Raw genomic sequence first — 24396 nt, 5'->3', positions numbered from 1 at the left:
GCTAATATATAATGTATAACTTTTTTCATGTTCGAAGGAAGACAGGCTGGCTGTTTTCCCCCAGCGTCCAGCTTTTATATTAGGCTAAGCTAACTGTCTCCAGGTGGGTAGCCTCATCTTTAATTGACAGACAGGGGTATTGACCCTAGTGCCTACAGTAACTCTGTGGAAAGAGACAAAAGTTATGAAGTGAGGCACCTTCTAACAGCACAAATGTGGTTTTGTCCAAGTCAACTTTATTGACTTTAACCAGTTGAATGGAAGCTAAAACTAGTTTTTAGATTCACGATAAAATGGGGCACATAATTGAGAATGAATGTAACCTTTGCTGAAGAAGACATCTGCTGACATACATCTAAATGTCCTTCATCGGGCAGCTCACTGTGCTATCTGGATAAAACCTGCAAAAATTACACAAAAAAACCTCTCATGTCACGAAAACCTGACCAGAATGGAGTTGGGTATCGGGTCTAAGACAATCTTGGTTCAAAGACAGCCTGATTTAGATCAGAGGATACTTACTTATACTTATCTACCAACCCTGAATAGGAGTATCTGGTTTATTTACTTTGGATCAACATTATTAGCTTTTTCTTCTTTTGCTCTTTCCTTTGGTTTGTTATTTTGTTTGTATTTCCTTTTAATTCCTGTAAAGCACTTTGTATTGCCTTGTTGCTGAAAATGTGCTATATAAATAAAATTACCTTCACCTTTACTGTCGCCAACTATTTCTGGCCTGTGAATGTGATACCAGGTGCATTATGGGATAGTGTGAACAACTAATACCAATGGCAGCATGTCTTTTTCGTAAAGCCATATGCAATTTTGAAGACGTCTTCACCAAATCATTCAGTTTTGCATAAGATTGTGGCAAAAATAAAAGATTTGATTAAATGCTCATTGTTTTCCAAAATATAAGAGCACACTATTTATTTATGTACTTACATTTGCTACTTCAACTGCACCACTTGAAAAGATTACTTGCTAAACTCCAATCAAATACCAAAATGAACCAATTATAGGTGTAAAAACACCCTTCATTATCTGTGCTCAGCCATATTAGCCCACTTACAGTTAAACCATGGACGCCTGGCCAGTTCAAACCTGCTTTATATATACTTTCAGAATACATGGTGAGATTTCACTATTTATATGGGAGTAACAGCTAGCCAAATAGACAAAAAAATAATCACTCAATTTTCAAAACTGTTGATGGGCAGTGGGTAATTCTGAGGAATCAAACATTGACACAATTTGCACTGAATCGACAACAATTACAAGTGGTTGTGCTGCTATGTGCTACTTCATGCTGGTCTGTCAGTTAAAATAACAAAAAATTCACTGAATGTTTCCGATTATGTCACTAAAAGTGAAAAGTTCAGGAGCAATGAACACAGCAATGAGCAATGAAAGGAAAACTGTGCTAAAGAACGCATTTATACCTTTATGTGGCCCCATCATCTTTTTGAAACCTATTTTTCTAAAGCCTTATAAATGGTTGGCTGTCTACGTCGCCCCAACCAAAGGTTAAGATGAGGTATTTTTTTTATTCTTGCAAAGACAAGGTCAGAGAAGCAGCATGCTTTCAAACCCTGGAGTGCATTTTCTGATGCCATGCTCTGATGCTCTCATTTTCTATAGTAGGTAATTTAGTGCGATTTGCTTCCAATTTAAGCTAAAAAAAAAAAAACAACAACAACTGAGAAGTCTTTGAAGTTTTCTGTTTGTTAGTGGGTATCTGTCTGTAATTTTCTCAGTAATTTATCTAAAAGCTGTTCTGTCACGAAGCAGAGCAGACCAACCTTTCCATGCACAATTCTGGTCAAAAGTGTACATACACTCATTACTGGCACGAATGCCACAGTAATCAAACTTCAACTCATAGAGGTAAAAGTGGGCTTTTAGTGACAGGAGTGAATGCTTTTTATTTGAAGTGGAAGGATTTAATGATATTAAATCTAAATCAGTCTTAAGAGCAGGCATTTGGAGCATAAGTTTGAATTTACTGTGGACAAAATCATGCAAAGGGGAAAAATACATAAAGTATACAGCACCCCTAAACAAGTGATAGTTAATATTATAAGTTCCATCCCGGAAACACATCTTTTCTTATCTTATTTTTTCTTTTCTTACAATTCAGGCATAATTCAGTATAAGATAAGATAAGATAAGATAGATCTTTATTGTCATTATCACAAGGACAATGGAAACCTGATCACTCTGCTTCACAGATCATTCAACAAGGCAGGTTTCGGCTTGGGGGAGGCTGTTATAGAAGTGTAATATTATCCAGCATTATCCACTGCAAAACCAGTTTTAATGTGGGTTAAGGATTACTGTCTTGTTGGAACACAATTTTTTTTTTTGGCTAAAATAATCGTGAACAACCGAGGAACCACCAAGACTTGGCGTTCATTATGAATTATTCCAGAAGACACATTGTGCAGCCTCCCACATGGACAAGCTTGGAAAAGAATAAGAAAAATGTTTGAAGAAACATAAGTGAGGCTTTTAAACTTTAGAACATCTTAGCAACTGCAAAGCATGCTAGTGGTAGCAACACCAAAAATCAACAGCTTGATGGTTACACTTGGTCCCAGTGATTCCAAACACACTTCAAAAACGGCTTTGGAATAGAGTAAGAAATGTACCATTTCATAACTTCATCACAGGGACTTTCAAAACAGTCAAATACATTATTAACCTGAGAGAAACAAGTTAATTATAGTTTTGAAATGCCAGAGCCATACAAAGGATCATATTTAGTATTTGACCTTACAAGAGCAGACAACCCCCCCGCCCCCCCAAAAAAACATCAATATATTTTGTGATAATTAATTAATCCATTTTCTTTATAGATGTAAAGATGATAGAGAGGATTGATCTCAACTCACCTCAGGGAAGTTCTGAAGTGCAAACGCTTTGGCCATGTTATGGAGCTCAGTGCAACTCATGGCCTCAGCCATGGCCAGCACACCCAGACAGTTAGCAGCAGTCAACTGTTTCTCTGGAGTCGATAAAGAAGGTCGGGAAGACAAGGAGAAAGGGACAAATAAGGCAGAGGGTGGAGAAACAAAGAAACAAAAGACAAAGGCTGATAGATTAAGACAGAGGGAACAAAACACACTTTAGACATCCATAAAAAGATGTAAGAAGCCACAAAAACAGACAAAGCAGCTTCAGGTAGTACACACTCAGAGCCCACAGGGCTTTGTATCTGCCTGAGACTAAGGGAGAACAACTATAATAACTCAAAACAGCTTCGGGGACAAACAACTGGGGGAATCGATCGCTCACAACCCAGGCGTGAGGTGGAGGATATCAGGGAGCAGAATGTGGGATTAGTTGGGCCACTTCAAAGAAGTCCTGTCGGATCCCAGGATCTACCCTGCGCGTGCGCACGCACACACAAAAATAGTGTGGCTACCCTGATGGCCAGGCCAGCGGGAACAAGGCTTAAGCCACGTCCTGTGATCTCGCGTACCAGTGGAGCATTTACGGCGACGTCAACAAACACTATTTCCGTTTATCACAAGAGGTGTCCCTGTTAGACAGCGGGCGTACACACCAAAGCAGGCGGAGGTCGAGATCAAATAGTTTGCTGGGCGCTGAACGAGGCCTGATTAAATAATGACCATCAAAGCAAAAGCAACACCAAGGTGTTTATCAGTAAAGAGAGTCAGAGAGAGTCTTCCCTAAACAAATATCAGACAATAAAAGGTCAGTGAAGCTTTGGTGAATCCCAAATCAACAAAAGCCAAACCAAATGGTGAATAAAAGCAGGCCTGATGGCTGATCAGAGCTCATTTTGGGCCTAGACAAACCAGATGTGAAAACATTTCATATCAGGTGTTCACATCTTCAAAACATTATCTTGAACTTCTAATTTCTTTGATGCGACTAGGATCACAGCTTAATTTGTTGAGAATAAACCTTTGTGAGTGACAATATGAGCATTTTAAAAAAGGTTTATATACTACATGTGACATTTATAAATACAGTGCTTTGCAAAACTAATCGTAATTTAACCTTTTAACATTTACATGCATTACATTTTCTTGTTTTAACCATAGATTGCAATGTATTTCATAGGGGTTTTATGGACTAACACAAGATAGCACATCATGTTGAAGCGGAAGGAAAAAGATACTCCTTTTAACTTTAAAGTGAATTAAGAAATGAGTTAATTGAAACCATTTGTCCATTTGTCCTTTCACATAAAAGGTTCAGGGTGCAATGTGGAAGCAGAAGGGATACAAGTTCAAGGACTTAATCTTTGTGTAGGACACTGTGCCAACAGACAAGCTTTTCCAGTATGCATAACCTCACATACCGTCTGGGGCAGAACTTACATTTCCTCCTGGAGTTAATTTATATTCAGCCCCTCTAAGTCAATACTTTGTAGAACCATCCTTGGCAGCAAATTCAGTTCACATCTAAGGACTAAAAACTTTCCCCGTTTTTCTCCAAAATAGCACAGACTCAGTGAGAGTGGATAAAGAGTGTGTATAAATGTCGATTTTAACTTCTCCCAGATGATCTGAAAAGTATTTAGGTTGAGACTTTGACTGAGCCACTGAACTGAGACATGCAGGACACTAACTCCTGCGCACTCACCCTGCCTCACACCAGAACACATTTTTCTACATGTTTGATGTGTAATGTGCATGGAAAACTGTAAACAAGACTGCTCAAAGCTTTCTTTAAAAAATAAATAAAACTTTTTTTTTACCACACTTCCACAAAGGGGAAATTTATATCATCCACGATGAGAAATTATCTTGGTGAAAGTTTCTCCCACCTGAGCTGTGCAGCTCCTCCAGAACAACAAAGGCCTATCGGCTGTTTATGTGTTGAATTATTTTTGTGTCTTTCAGGTTTAGGTAGATGTCCATGTCTTGGTGGGTTTTTGTGAAAACTATACATTCTCCTACTTTAGGTGGGTCTAACACATTAAAGCACATCAAAATACACAGACAGAGGATGTAACATGGCAAAGTGTGAAAAAGTTCCAGGAATACTTCAGCTAGAGCGGCACACACGCAAAATCGCTCTGGCTTGCTTCAGTTTCCCTGAATCTGAGGGTGGATAAATAAAGGTCAAAGCGGTATACTGGAAATAGGCTGAGGAAATGTTTGCCATTTATCCTAGGTGTATTTGTTACAAACTTCAATAATTCTTGATGCAGTATCAATTCCTCTCTGCTCAAGGACATGCGTTTGTGCCTGTATTTCTCTCGTTCTAATGCGATGAAATGTCATGAATCTTGTCGAGGAAGAATGGATTGACGTCTCGCTGGCAATGAAGGTAACAGATGTGTTCTGCTTTTCTTTTTTTTCCCTTTTCCCAAATCGAGAAAAACAAATCAATATCATGTGCTTCCAGTTTTGCTTTACATTTTTTTTTCTGCTGCTGACCTTTATGCCAACATGCCCTTCCCTTGTGTTACAGATACCTCAAAACAATCTCTTAAATGGAATGCAAAAGTTGACATTTGCAGCTTTTTTTTTGGGTTGCCTGACCCACCGACATCTGGAACATGCCATTTGCCTTTCATGCGACCCCTTAGGACTCCTGAAACCACTCCCCTTGTACGCTCCACTTTCCGCACCTTTTTTTTTTGCGGGTATAAATCTGTTTAGCTATTTTTCAACTCCATCATTCTCCAGGCTAGAAGATTTGACATTTAAGTGACAATTGTTCCCTGACCTTTTTAGAAATCTGTGCTCATGCTCGGTCCTGTCCACTGGGAGCGGATCAGAGGCACCGTGCCCAGCTGAGAGAGTTAGCAAGTTGAATTCTAACAGGGCTATGAGCTGCGGAGACATGACAAAAAGGAGCATGATGTTTAACTCCAGGAGGAAATGTAAGTTCTGGCCCAGACTGTCTGTGAGGTGGTGCATACTGGAAAAGCTTGTCTGTATATAAAAAAAGATTAACTCCTTGAACTTTTTTTCCTCGCTTGATAATCTCAACCTTTAATGTGATAGACTGACAAATGACATAATTGCGAAGTAGAAAGGACACAGTTTCAGCTAATTTCTCAATTATCTGAAACTATAATCCACTGCAGCCTCTAAAAAAAGCCTGAAATGTGTGGCATGCATTTCTATTTAGCATGGGTCAACACTTTGTAGTCCCAAGTTCTGCTAAAATTATAGCGGAAAGTATTCTGTGTTATGGCTCTGCCGACTTTGCACTAGGGCTGTAATGATTCCTCCAATGATTCGAGTACCTCGATTATTAAAATTCCTCGAGGAAAATGTATCTGCCTCGGAGCTCCTTTAAATTATGTTTTATTATTTATTATTATTACCGTGTTCCGGCCGGGTCGTTATTCGCTCTTACTTCCGCCTATCAGTTGTCGCTAAGTGCTAGCAGCATAATGTCAAATTTTCCACGTTTTTGTTGTTTTTGGAAGGACCAATAAGATGCTTGGAGTAAGACAGCCTTTCTCCTCCTGAGACTGCATGTTTACCGTTTCAAAGTGAATGAAGGGAAAACGCTGCTGGTATATTTATACGAGAGAGAGGGAGAGAGAGATTTCCAAGTACTAGTAAATATTCTTTTACAACAGCCCTACTTCCCACATCTATAGACTGAAATGTATAATTACTGTTTATCGCTAAATATCTCAAGCTAAGTCCAGCTTGATGGAGAGCTATTCTCAAGTCTGACAGAATCTTAATTGGATTCAGATCAAGATTTTGACTGTACCGTTCTACTATATAACTATGCTACATTTCATTGTAGCTCTGACTGTATGTTTGTCCTGTTGAAAGGTTAAACTCTGTCCAATTTCAAGTCCACTGCAGCCTCCAACATGCTTCCTAGCAAGATTGCAATGCATTTAGCTCCATTCGCCTTCCCATCAGATTTAATTAGCTTGTTTGCAACTACTTAGCTTGGACATCTTGGCTGTTTCTCTGAATGAGGTTATCCTCGCCTGGCCCGTTGGTTTAGGTGGATGGCAGATTTGAAGTTTTAAAACATGCTCCACTTTGCTTGAAGGACTGAACATTGCTCCATGAGATCTTTAAAAAGCAGGGGTATTGTTTTGTCACCTAACCCAATCTTATCTCTAACCTGCCTGTTTTGTTCCTTGTAGATTATGATGATGATTTATTTATTTATTTTTGCTTAGTGATGCTCTGAAGCTTTATCAGAAGAGCTGGTTTTATACTGAGAGTAAATCACATGTAGGCTGGCACTCAACTGACTGCAATTTAAGGGGTAGCAGATTAAAAAAGGAATGAGAACAAAAACACACCACACTTTTCAGATTTTTTTTTTTTTTTTTTTAAAGAAGCACCACCATTAATCATTCACATTCCATTTCATATATATGCACAAATTTGTGTTCTCCAAATAAAATACATTACATTTTCTGGTTGTAAGACAAAAGGATGCATTCATTTTTAAGGGTATGAATCTTTTTGCAACATGTCAGAATGTCAGAATGGTCCCAAATGACTTACCTAGGAAGGAGACGCAGACTTTGCAGAAGGTGTTGAACTGGAACTTGTTGGCGGCCTCCAGCAGCGTCTTGGCGTTGGCCGAGTCGATAACCAGCGAACCCGTGTAGACGAACTCCAGCAGCAGCTCCAGCACATCAGCGCCGATGTTGCTCATGGTGAGCTCCAGCGTCTCCCCGCTCTTCGTCTCCCCTGACGACCTGGTCAACCAATCATGGCGGGGAGACAAGGCAAGTTTAGGGAAGTGTTCTTAGGAAACGCAACGAGGAGCAAACCAAAAAAAAAAACAAAAAAAACAACAAAAAAAACAGACAGAAAAAAGGAAGACAGGGATACAAAGACATGTATGCAACACACAACAGACAGCTAAAACAAGAGTTGGGAGGAAAATAAGAGAATCGTTACACAACAGTATAACACAAAGAAGAAAAGGGAAAAAAACAGAACTGTGGATGGTTTCTACTTTTCTATGGGGAGAGGGGAAGCAAATTTACAACTATAGCGCTGCATCTGAAACAAAATGTCTCCTCTGAATAAAGATTAGGCAAAAAAATAATAATAATAACAAACAAATGAAAAACGTTATTGCTTTTGAAACAAAGCATGCATTTTATGGCTGGTTGCATGTATGCGAGGAGTTTATTGCAAAGCAAGCATACATGACAGGCTTAACGGAGAAAATGGAGAGACAAACATGTGACCATGTGAGGTATATATGCCGGTCAAAGCTTGTTGCAACTCCCTGTCCGTGGGCCTACTCTGCCGTGTTGGATATCAAAGCTTGCACATCCACTCCTACTGGGATGACGTAAGAGGTGCCAGAGAGTGCTTGGATGCAGAAATTAAATAGAATACGATATCCCTTCGTAATGCAGGGCCCAATAGGACGCTTTCAGAACTGGGCCACGTTGTGACTTTACTCGGATCAAATGGCCAAGATTAGTTCTCGTGCAGGATCCCCTTGGGGAGGTATGAGAGCATTAAATAACACCTTACCACCCATGTTTAATGTCCCATGTGAAACAATAATCCACTCAAGGGCAAAATAAATGGAATCAAAGCACCGCAGACTGCATGCCCCCTCTACCATGTCTCGCTCCCTGCGGATACGGACATCAACAATATAAAAAGTAGCCTGCATTAAGATGGATGGAGGCAGTTTGCTCCTGCCAGTCATGCCGGCGCAATGATTATGTGTTGTCTGTCTCTGTGAGCGTGTGCATTCGGAGGTGTCTGTTTCCCTCTTATTTTGAAGGAATAAATTAGAAAGTGGCGACAGCATTTAGTGAGACAAAGACGGCCAAAACAAGAAAAAGGAAAAGGAAAAAAACAACAAAAAAACAACAACAAAAAGAACCGACACGACACAGACGGAATGGTTGGAGTGAAGGCTAGAGATGGGAAGCAGAGGAGGGTTGATTGCGATTGATGACGAGGAAGCAAAAAGGAAAAGGGAGGCAGGGCGAGACGGTCCTTCCACAGGGAGCCAGCAGCCATCCTTCTGAGGGGAAAATTTAGGTGTGTTCCATGACTGTACCCTGGTCTTTTAAATAAGAGATGTCCCCGCCCACCCCGGATAAACACGCCATCACACCTCAACAGAGCCATTGCCCCCGCTGTAATAATCATCAGTAGCCTGTGGTGTATGAACTGAGGCGTTAGTCGTCATTTATGAGGCGCACTCGGGAAGTGAGAATGGAGAAGGTCATCCAAAATAAAAAACAAAAGACAACCGCGTTTGTCTCTGGATGGACATTGGCTGAAAAAACCAAAGTGGTTACAGTTTTTCCTCCTGCAAAGCAAAAAGCCACATAGCGTTATTGCCCTTTTTCCTCTCAAAGCCCTGCAGTGGGGGCAGGTAGCAAGACAGAAAAGAAAAAAAAGGGGGGGAAAGGGGTGTATGTGTGTGTCAGGGTTAAAGTGATGGAGGGAGGTGGGAAGAAGAAAAGGTAGGAAGAGGAGAGGCGAGCTAAAAATAAAAGAAGAGCATGCTCATCATCTTGGTCAATTAGTGCAATGGGAACCGGCTCAAGTGGCAGTTTGTTTTGTCTAAGCACTTATGTTATGGAAATGACTTTTCCGGAGCTCTCCAAAAGAGGTGGATATTTATGCTGCGTTTGATTGCAGACGCAAATTTAAATATTGAAAGAGGGAGGCAGTGAGGACAGGAGAGACAGAGGGAGGATAGATAGGGCGAGCGGGGAGGAAGATTGCCCCACTCAGGTAGAGAAATCAGTTTGTGAGGAACGCAGCACTTAGTCAAGAAGGACATTTTGTAGGAAAACCTGCAAGCCTGTCAACATTACAAACACACCCACGCACTTACTTATTCATCTCAGAGCCTAAAAAAAGCCAGCTTACGAAGAGGGGAAATGCATCTAGTTGGCTCTAAACAGACCATTTTTCATGGGGTGAGAACGTGCACTACAGAGATACAGTATACTAAAATAGAGGATGCAAAGCAAAGACCGGCTGGACTAAAAATGGCTCGCATTTAATTTCTGTCACAACATAAATCAGATATGAATTGTATTAATGGATATAACAAAAGGTTTATCAGTTTTTTTTCTCCCCTTCTCCTTTATTACCGTTTTCCTGCACTGAGTTTATGGTATTGGATCTACAGTCAGTTACTCTTAAACAGGCGCAGAAACAAACGGACCCTCTACAGGACGAAGAGGACAGGGTGACAGGTGGAGAGGTTAAAAGCTCCAACCATCCATCCAAGTGTGAACATTGAGTCATCAACACTGATGGGATGGGGGGAGTGATGTGGACATTGGATTGACAGACATGCCAAAAGCTTTACTTGACCTGAAAAAGTTAACTTTGAGGACCGATTATCAGGAAGTACTACTTTGGCAAAAAAAAAAGAAAATCACTTTTGGATATGATCTCAACTGAATGTTATTGAGGAGGATCTCCAATTTGATCATTTCCCTCACTCCTTTCTATTATTTTGATTCTGAGAAAAGCTTCAGTTGGTCCGGTGTAAGGATTACTGCCAGGAGGGTTTCATCATCTAACTGAGGCTTGTGAAATCATATTTCTGGGTAAAAGAAAAATAAATTATTCTAGCTCAATAGTCTCCATGATTGGTGCTACTTTCGAACAAAACTTTCAGAAAATGCTGACACAAAACCTCTGCAAGAGATTGTTGAACTACATGCAACATTGAAGCCCTAGTAAAATTTCATGGGGCCTCCAATACATTATTCTTAACATGATTCTTATTGATCAAAGTTGAAATAAAAAAAGCGTTTACTGTGCGTCATTTCTAAGGCTTTGTTCCACCACTTTGCCCTGGGCAAAAACATGGAGTATATATGATGTGACAGAAAACTAGTTTAATGTTTAAAAGTCAATAGGGTCATCATTTGGCTGCAGGTGGGCACATGCCTTTTTAAAATTAATTTCAGAAATTTTGGTTCAGAAACCAGAATGTTTATTTTGTATAACTGGGTCTTACTAAGCATATGATTTTGCTTATGCAAAGCACAAGCTCATCTAGGGACAGGCACTGGGTTACGTGGATACTGAGACAAATAAATGAAACAGGTGGTTTTACCCATTTATTTTATTTCTAACTAATTTTGCAGAGTCCAACTTATTGTACTGCAGAATACCAGATGGTGCATGTTCACAATTTTATAAGCAAATGTCTGTTTGTATTTAGAGTGTGCTGTTTTAATCTGAATCTGCAACTAAATAAATAGCATTAAAATCGAACATTTTAAAAAGATGTATACATATCAAATCGGATGCTAGTGATCGCTTGGCATCGGGTCTTTGCGTTTTCCCAAGCACAAACTCAAGTTCTGGTACTAGAAAATTGGTTGGCATTAAAACTTACTTTTTAATTAATTCTGCATTAAAGAGTAGGATTAAGATCAGAACAACAAAGTTGTTTTCTCTTCTGTGCTCTGTTTAATTTGTTAATAAAATACAATCTACATGGTTTAAACAAGTTGCTGCAAGCTGCTAAAAGCTGTGGATGCAGCTGCTATTTTAGATCAAATCCATAGAAATAATTTCCAACGAAGTTGTTGAACACCATCTGGCTTTTAATGTCTTATTGGAACCAGGATTCGCATATGAACCTGTTGACATTAGGGCATCTTTTTGTAAGAATTTACTTTATTTTTCCTATTCAGAATGTTTATGTAGTAAACTGCATTTCTAGTAGAATGGCTTCATTCTTTACCATTAAGGTTTTACTTTTCATTATCTGTATCTTATGTTTAAAGTTTTAATTTTTCAGAGTTTTGTCCTGCAGTAATAATAGTGTTACCTTCCCAGCAGCTCTGCTCCTTTGGCCCTATGTGAGAGTTTTTACAATGCTTCTAAATTTATGCTGAAACATATGAAGCATGCGTGATGGTTGGGTTTCCAGTCTATATGTGTCCAGGAGCATATTTCTGTTTGTGGCATTTATGATTTTCAGAGAGTTGGTTTGGGTGCTGTGGGGGTTGTGTGTGTTGTTTTTAATCTGTGAAATACTTGGTCAGTTGTCAGTATGTTGTTAAAGTGTTACATAAATAAAATTTGATTGATTGATATACAGTATGTCTATCTCTCTCCCTGAACTTAATATAATCGACTTGTTAGAATTAAGTAATAAACTAATGACCACACAAATAAATTTACTGTACTGTGTGCTGTTAATGTATAATTAGGTTTGGTAATTTGGGAAACTGGACCCTTTAAATATTAGCCACAACAATGCAACAAAACAGAGTTGCGGTAGCACCGTTGTGAGTCTTCCCCCCTGTAGCAGAGGGCTGAACAAAGCACATAGGATAGTAGTATTCACACAGGGCTGACACTGTAATGGGCATTAAAACAGCTCCCTGCACATCTCACGGTCATAACGCTGTCTGACTCACAAGCGTACAAAAACTCATGGGCCGACACAGACGGAAAAATGGTTAAGGAGGGGGTGGGGGCAAATGGCAGAAAAAGCACGTGTCGGGACTACTCAAAGATCTCGGAGCTTTTCACATTACTGTGGTGTGACAATGCAGTCGCCATAAATTAAACGCCTGCAAGCACACTTATTGGAAAATCCCAAGGGGTAAAAATGGAATTACCAGCGATGATCTGTCTCTGCGCTCCGTGTGTTGGCCCTTTTGACGGAAAGGTAATAGGTTTTTAGGAAGGGGTGAGGGCCCTAGTGTCTGTACATTTGGGAATGACATTACATCCTGCAGGTGCAGCATACGATGTCGAGTGCAAACTTAAGGGAACCTCCCCAAATGCTAATTTGTTGTTTCAGATTTTCATTTTAAATCACATAAAAGCCCATAAACTATTTTCCCTGGGCTCTGATATCTCTTCTAAGCCACTGGATTGCTGTGTGTGTGGGTAGGCCACAAAAATAAATGTAGATGTGTTTTTCCTTATTTTGCAAAATAACACCTCTTCTGCTCTGACTAACGCTGCCCACCCAAATTTCGCATTAGTACATCTTTTTTGTGAACACATCCACACATAAAGACACCTGAGCACACCTGTTGTTTACCGTGAACACACACATCCAGTCCTAAGCAGATACAGTATGCTCTCGTAACGCCGGGGTGTTTTTATGAGCTGACAGGGGTTCTGACCGGCAGTAAATGCCTTCTGAACAAGCTGGCTGAGGAGGGGTGGAGTGCAGAGTATATTAGAAGATGAAAGCACCTCTCTTCCTATTTCTGGTATTTGACCTCATAAAGATGTGGACAGTAGTGAGCCACGTGGAGCATAAGCATATTTCAAGCCAGGCTCAAAAAGTGACCCAGGCGGCACATGGGAGGTCGTAACTCAGAGGCAAACGAGCCTATATCTCATATCTCTGTACAAAGTCTGTTTTTGTGCTGCCTTCCCAGTTTCTTTATGCTAGTCCCAGCTAAATGTTTGCATAACGCTGTTGGCTTCACCAGTCCTGACCAGTTACTGAGCAATCCAAACTTTTACCAAGCTATAAGAATCAATGTACAATTACATAATATTTCAACAACCTGTTGAAAAATCTGCAATTCACTTGTGCTGCAAGAGATTGAGAGAGAGCAAGTGAGGAACAGGAAGGCTGAAATGAGAAATTTGTTCTCTCTCATGGAACAAATGCTCAATGTGGATATGTTCGCAGCTTTTTTGGAAATTTCAACAGTGAAATAAGGTTCTCCGTGATCTAGAAGACAAAAAGGGAGTCTGCGTTTTTAGTAATCCACTCTAATCACTACAATCATTTAAAATGTCAATTTCAAACGCTTTTGTCTGTTTTAAATTTAAAGTAAATTTCTGGTTTAAACCAACATAAGAAAAAGAGAGAAGTTTTTGGACAAAAAAAATCTGACAAATGGGTCTTCACAAATGCTACAAATTAGAAAACTGATCATGCAAAATCTAAAATGCCCTGAATTTTTTGTGGCACTAATTCAAGATTTAGCAGTGAGAAGTCAAACGATGAAGCGCCAAATCAGACTAGTTTTACTAATATTTAACTAACTGGTGACAATTTTCTCTCCTGAAGAGTTTGATGAAACAAGGGGAACCAGACAATGAAAGACGCAGCAGGCATGAAGATGAGCGCGATACAATTCAGCCCTGCTCCTTTGGGAGCGTTTGCTGTACTGAGACTCTGTCTTTGCACATAAATGATCTGGCTTCTTCTCAGATAAGAGTTGCGGCTGAGACGACGTGATGGACAGGCTCACAAGAAGGGTGGGGGGCGAGGGGTGGGCGTCTATTTTATCAAAAATCACTTCGGGTGCCTAAGGAAACAGGTGCACTAGAGTCAAGGTCAAAGTAAAACTGGCCATCTGTGTTTTATTCATGGCTTTAGCAGCTGTCATTGAGATGAGCGGTCCTCATAAGGACGTGCCTCTTCGGCTTTCTCCACCTCGGTTCTGGCTCTCGAGCCCTCCACCTTCACCCTGCTCCCCTTCCATCCCTGTTCAGGAGGAACAAGTGTATCTGTGGCAAGCCAGGAGGCCGCCGCAGCTGATAAGCAGCACTCTGTCCTCTGATGAGCTCAACATCGTGACACTGTGACTACGAGGCAAAGTGGGAGACTTCCCTTCGGCAATGCCGCTATCGCTAGAGCGTACATCTTTTGGTTTTCCTTTGTCCTCGCTAAGCACTTCAAAATCATACTACATAAACATAAAAGTGGCAAACAAGTTTGGGTCCAATCAAGCCGAAAGCACCTGCAGGGATCTGAAGTAAAGATGACGACATTAGGGATTTATGGTGTTACCTTGCTGGAAAACATGGAGAGTACAAAAATAAGGACACACAGTCATGGATGGGACTGACACGCAGGTACTTGTATTCACAAAACAGCCAGTGAAGACAAAATGATATGGAGCACAAAAGGACAGAATACTTGGGGAATACTTGAATTGAACTCATTTGAATACGTCGGTGAAAGGTGGGAAGAACCTGCGAAAGCCATGTTTCTGTTTTGTTCTTTGTTAATGCTTCCGAAATTCCTTTCCTAAACTCACTAACCCAGATGTATTAGCATATGAAAAGGCTGGTAATCAAAGAAAAACTCAGAGAATTAGCAACAAACAAAACACTGAAGCTCTGGTGACAGGAAAAAAATAAATAAATAAAAAAAATCCCTCTGCCTGCAGAGGACAGTGTGGCTTTGGCAAATTACCACCTAATGTGTGCCATGCATAATTCTTTTGTTATGGCCCTTTGGTGAGTTTCAAAAAAAAAAAAGAAATTAAAAAACATCCCCAGTCATGGAACATTTTTACTGCTCATTAAAATGGAAATGTGGTTAAAATCGCCCTACATGGGGAGGAAAAGGTAATGACGAATGTTGACCTTTTTCTCCGGTTTGGGATACATTCATTTGAGTGGGTGGAGGAAGGAATGGCTGCTGGCCCTGTGCTAGGAACCAAAGTCTTCACACACCTGCAAGAGAGAGAGGGGAAGGGAAAAAAAGCAACACAAATGCGCCCTATGAAAAGAACAGGCTGGATCAAGAGCTGGTGGGAGAGCGGAAGAGGGGGGAAGGAAGGAGGGAGGGGAGCGAAGGCAAACCTTTTCACCAGGTCCTTGAAATACAAGCTGCAGGAAGCTAGAACATTTTGGTGGACTTCAAACTCTTTGCCTTCAACAATAATTTTCAGGTCTGTAAACTCTTTTGTTCTGCGCTGTTGGTTCAACTCCTTCAACATCTCTGTAGAAGAAGAAAAAGAAACAAACAGTGCCATAGTGAGGTTGAGCCGTTTTTTTGTTGTTGTTTTTTTCATACATACATGCATACACAAAGATAAGTGCATGGACAGCATGGCAAGAAAACAAAGGTGCAGACTGCAGAACACGTTTATGACCAGGCTTAGCTTATTCACGTAGCAGAAAAGTCATAGGTACAGATTGGGTCAAGCATTTCTGCAAATATGAACGGAAAGAAGGAAGCATAGAAATGTGCATGTTAAAAAATAAATCATATATTAAACTGTTTAAAGTGGAAAGAAATTACTCAGAAAAGGCTAGTGTTTGGTAGAACAATAAATGTAAGGAAAAACTACAGTGTGTTACAAAACTCTTCAGACTGCTTACACTTTATCGCATCTTATCAGATTACAACCACAAACCCTCTGCATATTTTATTGTGATTTTATGTCAGACGACATGGTAGCTCACATTCGTGAAGTAAAAGGACATTTTTGTTCTGTGGGGATCATTTGAGTTCAGATCCCTATACTCCAATAATGTTAAATTAAATCTAGAGCAACCACTTGCCTCAATAATCTTAACAGGACAATTAGTTGTGCACGCCACAAACCTGGCCGTTATGTCAGGGTGGCAAGAGGAAATCTGTCGTTGGAAGTCATAAGAAGTCCTGTCTGCAGTCTGCCACAAAGCATGTGGTCAGGTGAGAATACAATTCAGGCTTTTATAGTCTGTATTCAATACGCCATGTAGGAAAACAATGACTGAAAACCAAGATTTCAGTCTTTACATAGGAAGTGCAAAGTTGGAAGAGACGGATCCTAAAAGTCTTGCAGCTGCAATTGCAGCAAAAGGTGGGTCTATAAAGTGTTGACTCTGGCAGGATGAATAGAAATGCTTGCCACACTTCCTGATTTTCCGTTCTAAAACTAAATACAAAAAAATTCCTTCCACTTCACAACCATACACCCCGTCGTATCAGTCTCTCATATAAAATCCCCCCAAAAATACACTGCAGTTTGCGGTTGTACCTTGACAAAATATGAAAAAGTTCATGCAGTATGAACACTTTTGAAAGACACTGTATATCAGTATTCAAAAAGACAGTTTTTTTTATAATCAGCAAGATTGTTAAACTTATAATAAACAAACACCACCAAGAGCAAAAGATCTTGGTCACGCACCTAATATCAAGATTAGAGAGGATCTAAAATATCAGAGGACTGAAAACAGAGACACTGTCAATGCATTATTCAGAATGAAATCAAAATCTTTGGCCTCTCACTTAAGCCGTACTCAGCACAGAGCTGACCTTCACATGTTATCCGCTAATCCCACCATCCTCTCCTCTCACGCTTTCAATGGAAAAACACCCATCCACACACACACTTATCCTCCTCTGGAAATAAATAAATAAAGTTGTGTGTGTGTGTGGGGGGGAGAACAAGGACAGCACATTCTGAGAGAACATGCTTGGAGCCAGAAGCAATGTGCCGCTGAAGGCCACGGCACACAGGGAAATGTGGCGAAGCAGCGCCATGCTAAGCCTGGCCTTACTGTAGCGTTGGGTCGGGGGCGCTTGTTTGTCTGCATCTTAATGAGGCACCATGAGGGGATGCTGAGAGTGAAAATCAGCGGGAGACTGGCAACTTATCCTACAGCTCTGGGAGGGAGATCCGACGCCGACGCTTTGTTAATCTCCTATTGAGACTGCCACTAAAAACAGAGCTCTGAGAGACTTCGATTGCTAAATACAGATGAACAGGGATGTGGAACATCGTGATTATGGAAGGAGGCGCCTTCCAGACGAACGCTGCGGCATTAGCAGAGCGGTTCACTGAGGCTACAGACTGTGAGGCACAGTCAGCAGAGCCTGCGTGGAAAAAAGGCACACCATCCAGGAGAGAGCGATCAGACCCATGTGAGATAAGGAATAATTCAGATTTTTTAAAAAAATGGCAGATCCTTTCCCCAAAGCTAAAGTGCGTACCTTCACAGAACTAGCTTAAATGTGGCAATCTGAACAATAGCAACCTCAGCTACATAACTGCTATGCTGTCAATAATGTCATGTGCTGCGAGGAAGGTGATGTTTATGAACAAATGCGTGATTTAAACAAGCTCGAAAACGCCAGAAATTGACCAATGTGATTGTGCCGATGACAAAACGGATTTCTTGTTGTTATCATCCTGACAGAGGTCTGTGTTCGTCCCAGACTGAAAGCTAGGATTTAATTAACCTGGAATGACACTCACCTTTCTGTTCGAGTAGAAAATCTGCTCATTTACCTCCCTCTATTCTCCCTGCCTGACACGCAGAGCTCAGCTATGAATTATTTCAGCGGCTGAAATTATACAGCATAAAGACACATGACAAATAAGGTGTGATTCAGATATGAGCTTTGAACAGGGGGAAAAGAAAAAAAACAAAACAAAAAAACCCGCCTCTTTTCCACAGTTATTGCATCAAGGAATGACTGACCTAAAAGAAAATGACCTGGTTATTAAACATGCTGAATACTAATTGAGGCAGAGAATAATGAGTGCTGCTGTTTTTGACAGTACATCTCCTGTACTCTGATTGGTTGCACGGCTACATGGTTCATGTAAGCCATAGACATCCGCACAAAAACACAAAAGGCTGCCTTGTCTTTCATCAGTCTCTCTCTCTCCCTCTCTCTACTTTCCACTTGCCACTGTCAGTTCGCCAGATTTCTGATTACTTTGTGGACATGGACTCTGAATAATGAAAGCACGGTAGTTCGGAGTCTGCATTAGAGGATTTCCAGGCAGCGCTATGGCTCTCACCTCTAATCAGCCACACCGCATACCACAAGTTCACCCCAAGAAAAGAGAAAGTAAGCGGGAGAGATGGAGAACTCCACTTGTCAACAGACAATGGGCACCTCCCTTGGAGCAGCGCGCACACACACCTGAAAGCGTGATGGAAAAGCTAATTATGGCTTCATGGGGGTGCATTAGCAGAGCACCCCCAGAACAACTCGTCGCCACCGCCGACCATGAAACTGCACTCGGCATCCCTATTTTTGGAGATGGGCACACAGAAGTGTGGAGAAGGAAAGCCATGCTCAATGGAACCAAGGCAGCATTGAAACATCTCAATACTCTCCGGAGAAAATCTTTGAGAACTGTAAAGCTCTGCAAGACTCAATCACACCAGATGGATAAAATAGTAGTACGATTCCAAGTGAGCAAGCTCCCTCATAGGGGCATTATATGCTACAGTGCAATTCTTGAGGGTGACACACAACGCAAACACTGATGCCATGTTGTAGCACATTGTCCTGCCCCCCCGAGTACCTCATGGTAACACCACCACCCTGCGCTATCTTTTCATGATTGGCCGACACGCCGCAGTGGGGGCATGAATGCTGCACCAACTCTGCTGTTCAGCCTAGTAACTCTACTCAAACATGTCTGTGCTCTGCGGCCAATGGGTTCTTCAGGTGGGATCTCAAGTAGCCTATCAGCTTGCACTCGGCCTCCCGACCAAACGGCGCCGTAAGTCAGTTACCAAACAGCTGATTGGCGGCAGCGAGAGCACGACTCGGCATGCGATTGGTTGCTGAACTGGGAGCCATTTTGGGGTTCAGCACTGAATTTGCACGCACATCTGTAGTTCCACCATTTTGTGTTACACAAAACCCCACCATTCACAAACCGGTGCCTTAAATTCTCAATTTTTATTATTTTTTTAAAACTGTGTATGAATTTAGGCAACTCTCTGCGTAGAAGGTAAAGAACTAAATGAGATAAATCTGCTACTAGGTTTCTGTTATGCAGTTTTGGGAACGTAAACTACTTCTATTACATGTTTTTACCTTTTAAAAAAAATAAAAAACAAAAAAGTATTAAATTATTATATCTAAATTGAAATGTGGCCTTTCATACATATATTTAGTTAATTTCTATTAGGTTTTTCCACTATTTCCACTCAATATGTTTTCCAAAGTAATACAATTAATTTTTAAAATTAAATAAATATGTTTTATATTATTTTTAAAAATATTTTTTTGAACATTTTATTTAAAAAAACAACAACATTTTAAACAAAATATTACTTTGACAAGAAAAACAGAAATTCTCTTCCTTTTGTACATTTATTTTTTAGGAGAATTATCAGTTACACCAAACATTTTATTTCACCAGAGAAATATGAGGAAAAAGATCCATTTAAAACAGTTCAACTACCCTAGTTGCCCTTGTTTTCTTACTTTTCAAATGAGATCCTGCCTTTTAATAAGTAAACACATAATTACCTCTATTAGCTTATCCAGAAGGACAACATTCAACGTTTAGCTTCTTAAACGGATGCTGATGTGTTCATTCTGACCTTTTACTTCTCTTTTAAAAACTTTAAGCAGTCGATGAGCAGAACTCGCAGCTTAATTACGCAAAACAAACCAGCCTCTCTGATCAATAAGTCAATGTACAATTGTACCATAAAGGCTGTCTTTAGACTGTTAAAAAGGTATGTACTTTTGTTGTTTCGAAAATCAACAAAATTAGTTTTTTAAATATGACAATATTTTTTATTTGTAAAATGGCAACAACAAAAAAAAAACTTTAAAATTGTGGTTTTAATAATATTTTTCTGCCTTATGGTCAATGTTTGGGCAACGAAATTAGACAAATCTAGTACATAAAATTACAGTTTTTCTCTTTGGAAGACCGACTCGATATGTTCTTCACATTCGACATTTTCAAGAAATAAATAGATTTTTTTTTAAAAATGTGAAATTCTTGTTTTGTTAAAATATTGTGCAAAAATAGTGTTGAATATTTACATGCATAATTATTACCTATTTTATGAATTTTTTATCACCATCATCAGCAATAATCTTTTTGATTAGCATAAATAGAAACTCACAGCATCAAAATTTTTTTTTTTTATGTTTTAGCTTTGAAAGGTAAATTTAAGGAAGAATTCAAAAAGAACCTGAGTGACCTTTTAAGGAGGATGAGAGACTGAGATGGTTGGATCAAAATAGGCTTCCTCAAGCATAGGCCTTTGATACAAAGAAAAATTTTATTTCAAAGAAGGAGAAAAGGCAGGGTAAGACCACACAGTGGAGAGCACAGTTTGTAATATTGCAAACAAAGAAGCTCATTCTCAGTAAAAAGCTTTTCTAAAGCAACGGATGGGTCTCAAAAATGGCTTCTCCAAAACAGAGCAGAACTGGAGTGATGTAAAAATCAGCGCAATTAAATATTTGATGTAGATACACTGCCATAGTCTAAATCAGCTTGAAAGCCTATGTGTTTATAAAATTATTTATTTACCGATGACCTTGATAAAAACTTAACAGCTTTATGTTGTACATTGGTCTATGCACAGCATCCCTTTCAAAGCTGGAGAAATATTTTATTTTTCACAGAATTTCACAATTTTTTTATTTCCATTACTGCTTTAATTCCCGATGTGATCATCCTGCACTTGAAAATGTAATAAAACAAATAAGAACATTTAATCTAGTGGCATTAAATGATGCTCTGTTACAATACAATCATTCACAACATGTCGAAGAAAATTGCATGGCCTTCATTTGTTCATAAAATTTGCATAAAAAATTAGAAGAAATTTATGAGGTGTTTTAAAGAATGAATAAAAAAATTAAGCTTCTTATTTTAATGTTACAATTAACACAAAAATAGCCAATAATAACTTAACTTTCTGTTGAATCTTGTAAATACTAACAACATCGAGCATAGGTTACAATTTGATTATATTCAAACAATTTAACGGATTGTGCTAATATTTTTTTAAATAATTTTTTTGTAATTTAAGGAAGCAAAAAAAAAAAAACTGAAGAATTGTTTTTATTTTAAAAGCCAAGTGCTTCACACTTAAAAATGTTATAGTAAATGAAAAAAAGAAGAAATCAGATTTTTTAATTTAGTATATTTTTTTATCGTACAGCTAAACAAAAATTATTAGTTTTTTTAGCAAATCCATAAAATTCAAAAAAAAAAAAAAAAAAAACAGCTCCTGCATGAAGCTAAAGCAAACCTCTTTCTGAGAAGTGTGCTGAGATAATTCCCTCTGTAATTTAAAACTTAATTTTATACTTAAAGCAGCAACAAAATACAAAAATAAATTATATCTGTTTTTCTTTTTTTTAAGAATGGAAGGGGATAACCACTACCAAGGCTGAATGGTTCATCAGCAATCACTCCCTAGCGCCGTCATTATGAACATCTCGAAAGGCTCGATGGCTAAATGTCAGACTTTAACAGGTGCAAAATAACATCAACACCATCACGCCAACTCATGAAGATGCCATCTGCTGGAACAAACAGACCTTTCACGTGGATAAAAGCCATCGCATCTCACGCGCAACCCAATTTCGCTTCAATGTGCCATTACTCGTCACAGTCTCTAAAACATACCTCGCACAATCATCGCCACATTCATTTCTGGAGACATCTCAACAGCCTTTGCCTACTCTAAGCAGAACAGCTCGCGCACATCGTCAGAAATCCTCAAGACCCCTTGAGATTCTAGCTGTCCTGATTTCAATCTGTAGGAGAGCACAGGCGCCTTATAGCCTTAGAGAATAGTCCATGATGAGGGCGCTTTATTTCCCCTCCACCCCTCTTGCTTTAAACTTCTGTGCTGCGCTGCTGGAGCCTCACCGCGGCTGTCAACTGGTCTGGACTGAGCCGTGGGGAGACAAAGAGAAAAGGAACTTGTGCCCCTCAAAGACGCCGCTTGGGCCTTTGTTTCCTTCCACAATACACATCAAAAAAACCTGCAGCAACAGAAAAAAAAGAAGAGAAACCAAGTTGCTCTGTCCTGCACTATATGCCCAGAACCTCTGTAAGGACCCACCAGTGGAGGGGCCAAGTGTGTGTGCATACACAGACAAACAGCTGGCGACTGTGAAACTAAATTGAAGCAAACACCAGCACAAGTTCAGAAGATGGAGCACAAACAAAGATGCCCAGAGAGCACCCAAAGGCCTGCTGCAACATTGTGACAGGATGTCATGCTATGTGCTCTGTTCTTTGTGTTCACTGAGGGGATGAAGAAAAAATAAATAAATAAAAAATCTCCGGTCCCAGCTGGTACAGTGGCTTCCTCATTAGGCAGGTAGGGGGTACAGTGTCTGACAAGCGGTCATAGTCAAGTTTTAACAAGAGGATACTCCTGTGGATAGCAAACAGGAACCCTGACATGCTCCTTCCTTCCTTGAAGCGCTGCAATGCAGGCACAAGGACAGAAATACTTCAGACACTTTGCATAAAAAGTTCAAGTACTGAAGTAGAAATACATAACACATAACGTTCTATGGTTTTAAGGTTTTGTTGCTGGCAAAAATCAAAACAACTTAAGAGATGTATTTTGGAGAGGTAAAAAATGAGCTGGTTGCCCCAATCCGACTAGATTTTTTAATTGCTCTTTTGCTCTTTCATGACCAGTGAAAAGCAAGTCGGAAACTTAAAAAAAACAAAATAAACAAACAAAAAAATAAACAATCTTTTTCCTGTCAGTGAACACACCATACCTGAGTGCTACCCAGGTCAAAGTTACAATAGTAATAGCTTTGGTGCGAAAGGTATTACAGAGTAAGAAACACTTGCTGTTAGCCGTTTTTAGGATCAGGAAGGTGTTAGAAATGAAGTCAGAGGAAGCACAGAGATGTAAGAAGCTATTTAATAGGAAAATGTGTTTTTTATAACAAACCCGAGACATGTCTGTGATTCATTCAAAGCTCAAAGAGGGTGAATAACTTTCAGCAAGTATCAAGAAGATTGAACTTATTACAGAAAAAGTTGCTCGGTTTTATGCTTTTGAGCTTTTCCCCCGGTCTGTCGTGGAACATGCCGAATTTGGAAGTGGTGGCGGCTTCCTGGAAATGTCAGAGTTAAGGCGAGGATCTACTTTCTGCTCATCAACACTACCAGATACTAAAGATACATTAAAATGATTTGATAGATAATACCTAAATGACTGCTCTGTCTCACACACACATACACACGCCTTCAATGTGCTCCTCTGCTGCTAGCATAAATAATTAATGATTCCTCACAAGAGGAATTTTTAAGGCACTAACCCCAGCATTATGATTGGTGAATCTCCAAAAAATGAAACCCTTGCATATGTTTTTCTTCCAATATGCAGCTATACATTGCTTTGTGTAAACTTGATGCATAAAATCCAAACAAAAGGGATTTAAACGTAAAAATCAAGAATTAATACTTTTATACATTTATGAAATATTCACAAAACATACTTGATACACTGAAAAGCTGACATTACAGTGTCCAAGGAATAACTGTTTGTTTGAAAAGTTTATGTTCTCGCTGATATGATTCATCTAATCTGGATCACATGATGTTACATTTCTGACAGGAACCTGGAAGGCAACTAGATGTGCTAGATTGATTGATTGGTCACAGAATTACTCAAGCGAGTGGGCCAGGAACACAAAGAAATAGGATGTAATGAGCACTGAATAAGCTAATAGTTATAAAGTAGTGCAACCATTTTTATTTAAAAAGGGAGGACTTTTGGATAGTTTTATTTTCCACTGGGAGAGGACAAAAGTGTGCACTGTGGATGATTAAATTTTAAGCTATGACAGCCTGCCATACAGACTGGTGGCACCTCGTAACAGCAGGTTGCTAACAGAATGTATTCCATGTAAACAATCACCCTTTCTGTCAGAACCAAATTGCTATCTGGATTTTTGGCTGTTTTCGGCTGGCAGATGTGTTTACATTTA

At 39.6% G+C, this 24396-nt stretch overlaps 1 protein-coding gene across 2 annotated transcripts in view; it reads right to left on the bottom strand.

Annotated features, from left to right (window-relative positions):
• Positions 1 to 24396, bottom strand: part of klhl29 (kelch like family member 29) — a 276752-nt gene that overhangs the window by 100151 nt on the left and 152205 nt on the right. For both annotated transcript variants that reach the window (XM_028039722.1, XM_028039721.1), the window contains 3 exons: positions 15513 to 15651; positions 7479 to 7675; positions 2895 to 3007 (listed from right to left, as the gene is read on the bottom strand). In XM_028039722.1, the coding sequence (XP_027895523.1) occupies positions 2895 to 3007; positions 7479 to 7675; positions 15513 to 15651 (449 nt within the window). The remainder of the gene's footprint in view (positions 1 to 2894; positions 3008 to 7478; positions 7676 to 15512; positions 15652 to 24396) is intronic.

Source organism: Xiphophorus couchianus, chromosome 15 (assembly GCF_001444195.1).
Source record: "Xiphophorus couchianus chromosome 15, X_couchianus-1.0, whole genome shotgun sequence".
Taxonomy (NCBI): Eukaryota; Metazoa; Chordata; class Actinopteri; order Cyprinodontiformes; family Poeciliidae; genus Xiphophorus; species Xiphophorus couchianus.
The sequence above is the reverse complement of the archived record's forward strand: the minus strand, read 5'-3'. Positions and strand labels throughout refer to the sequence as shown.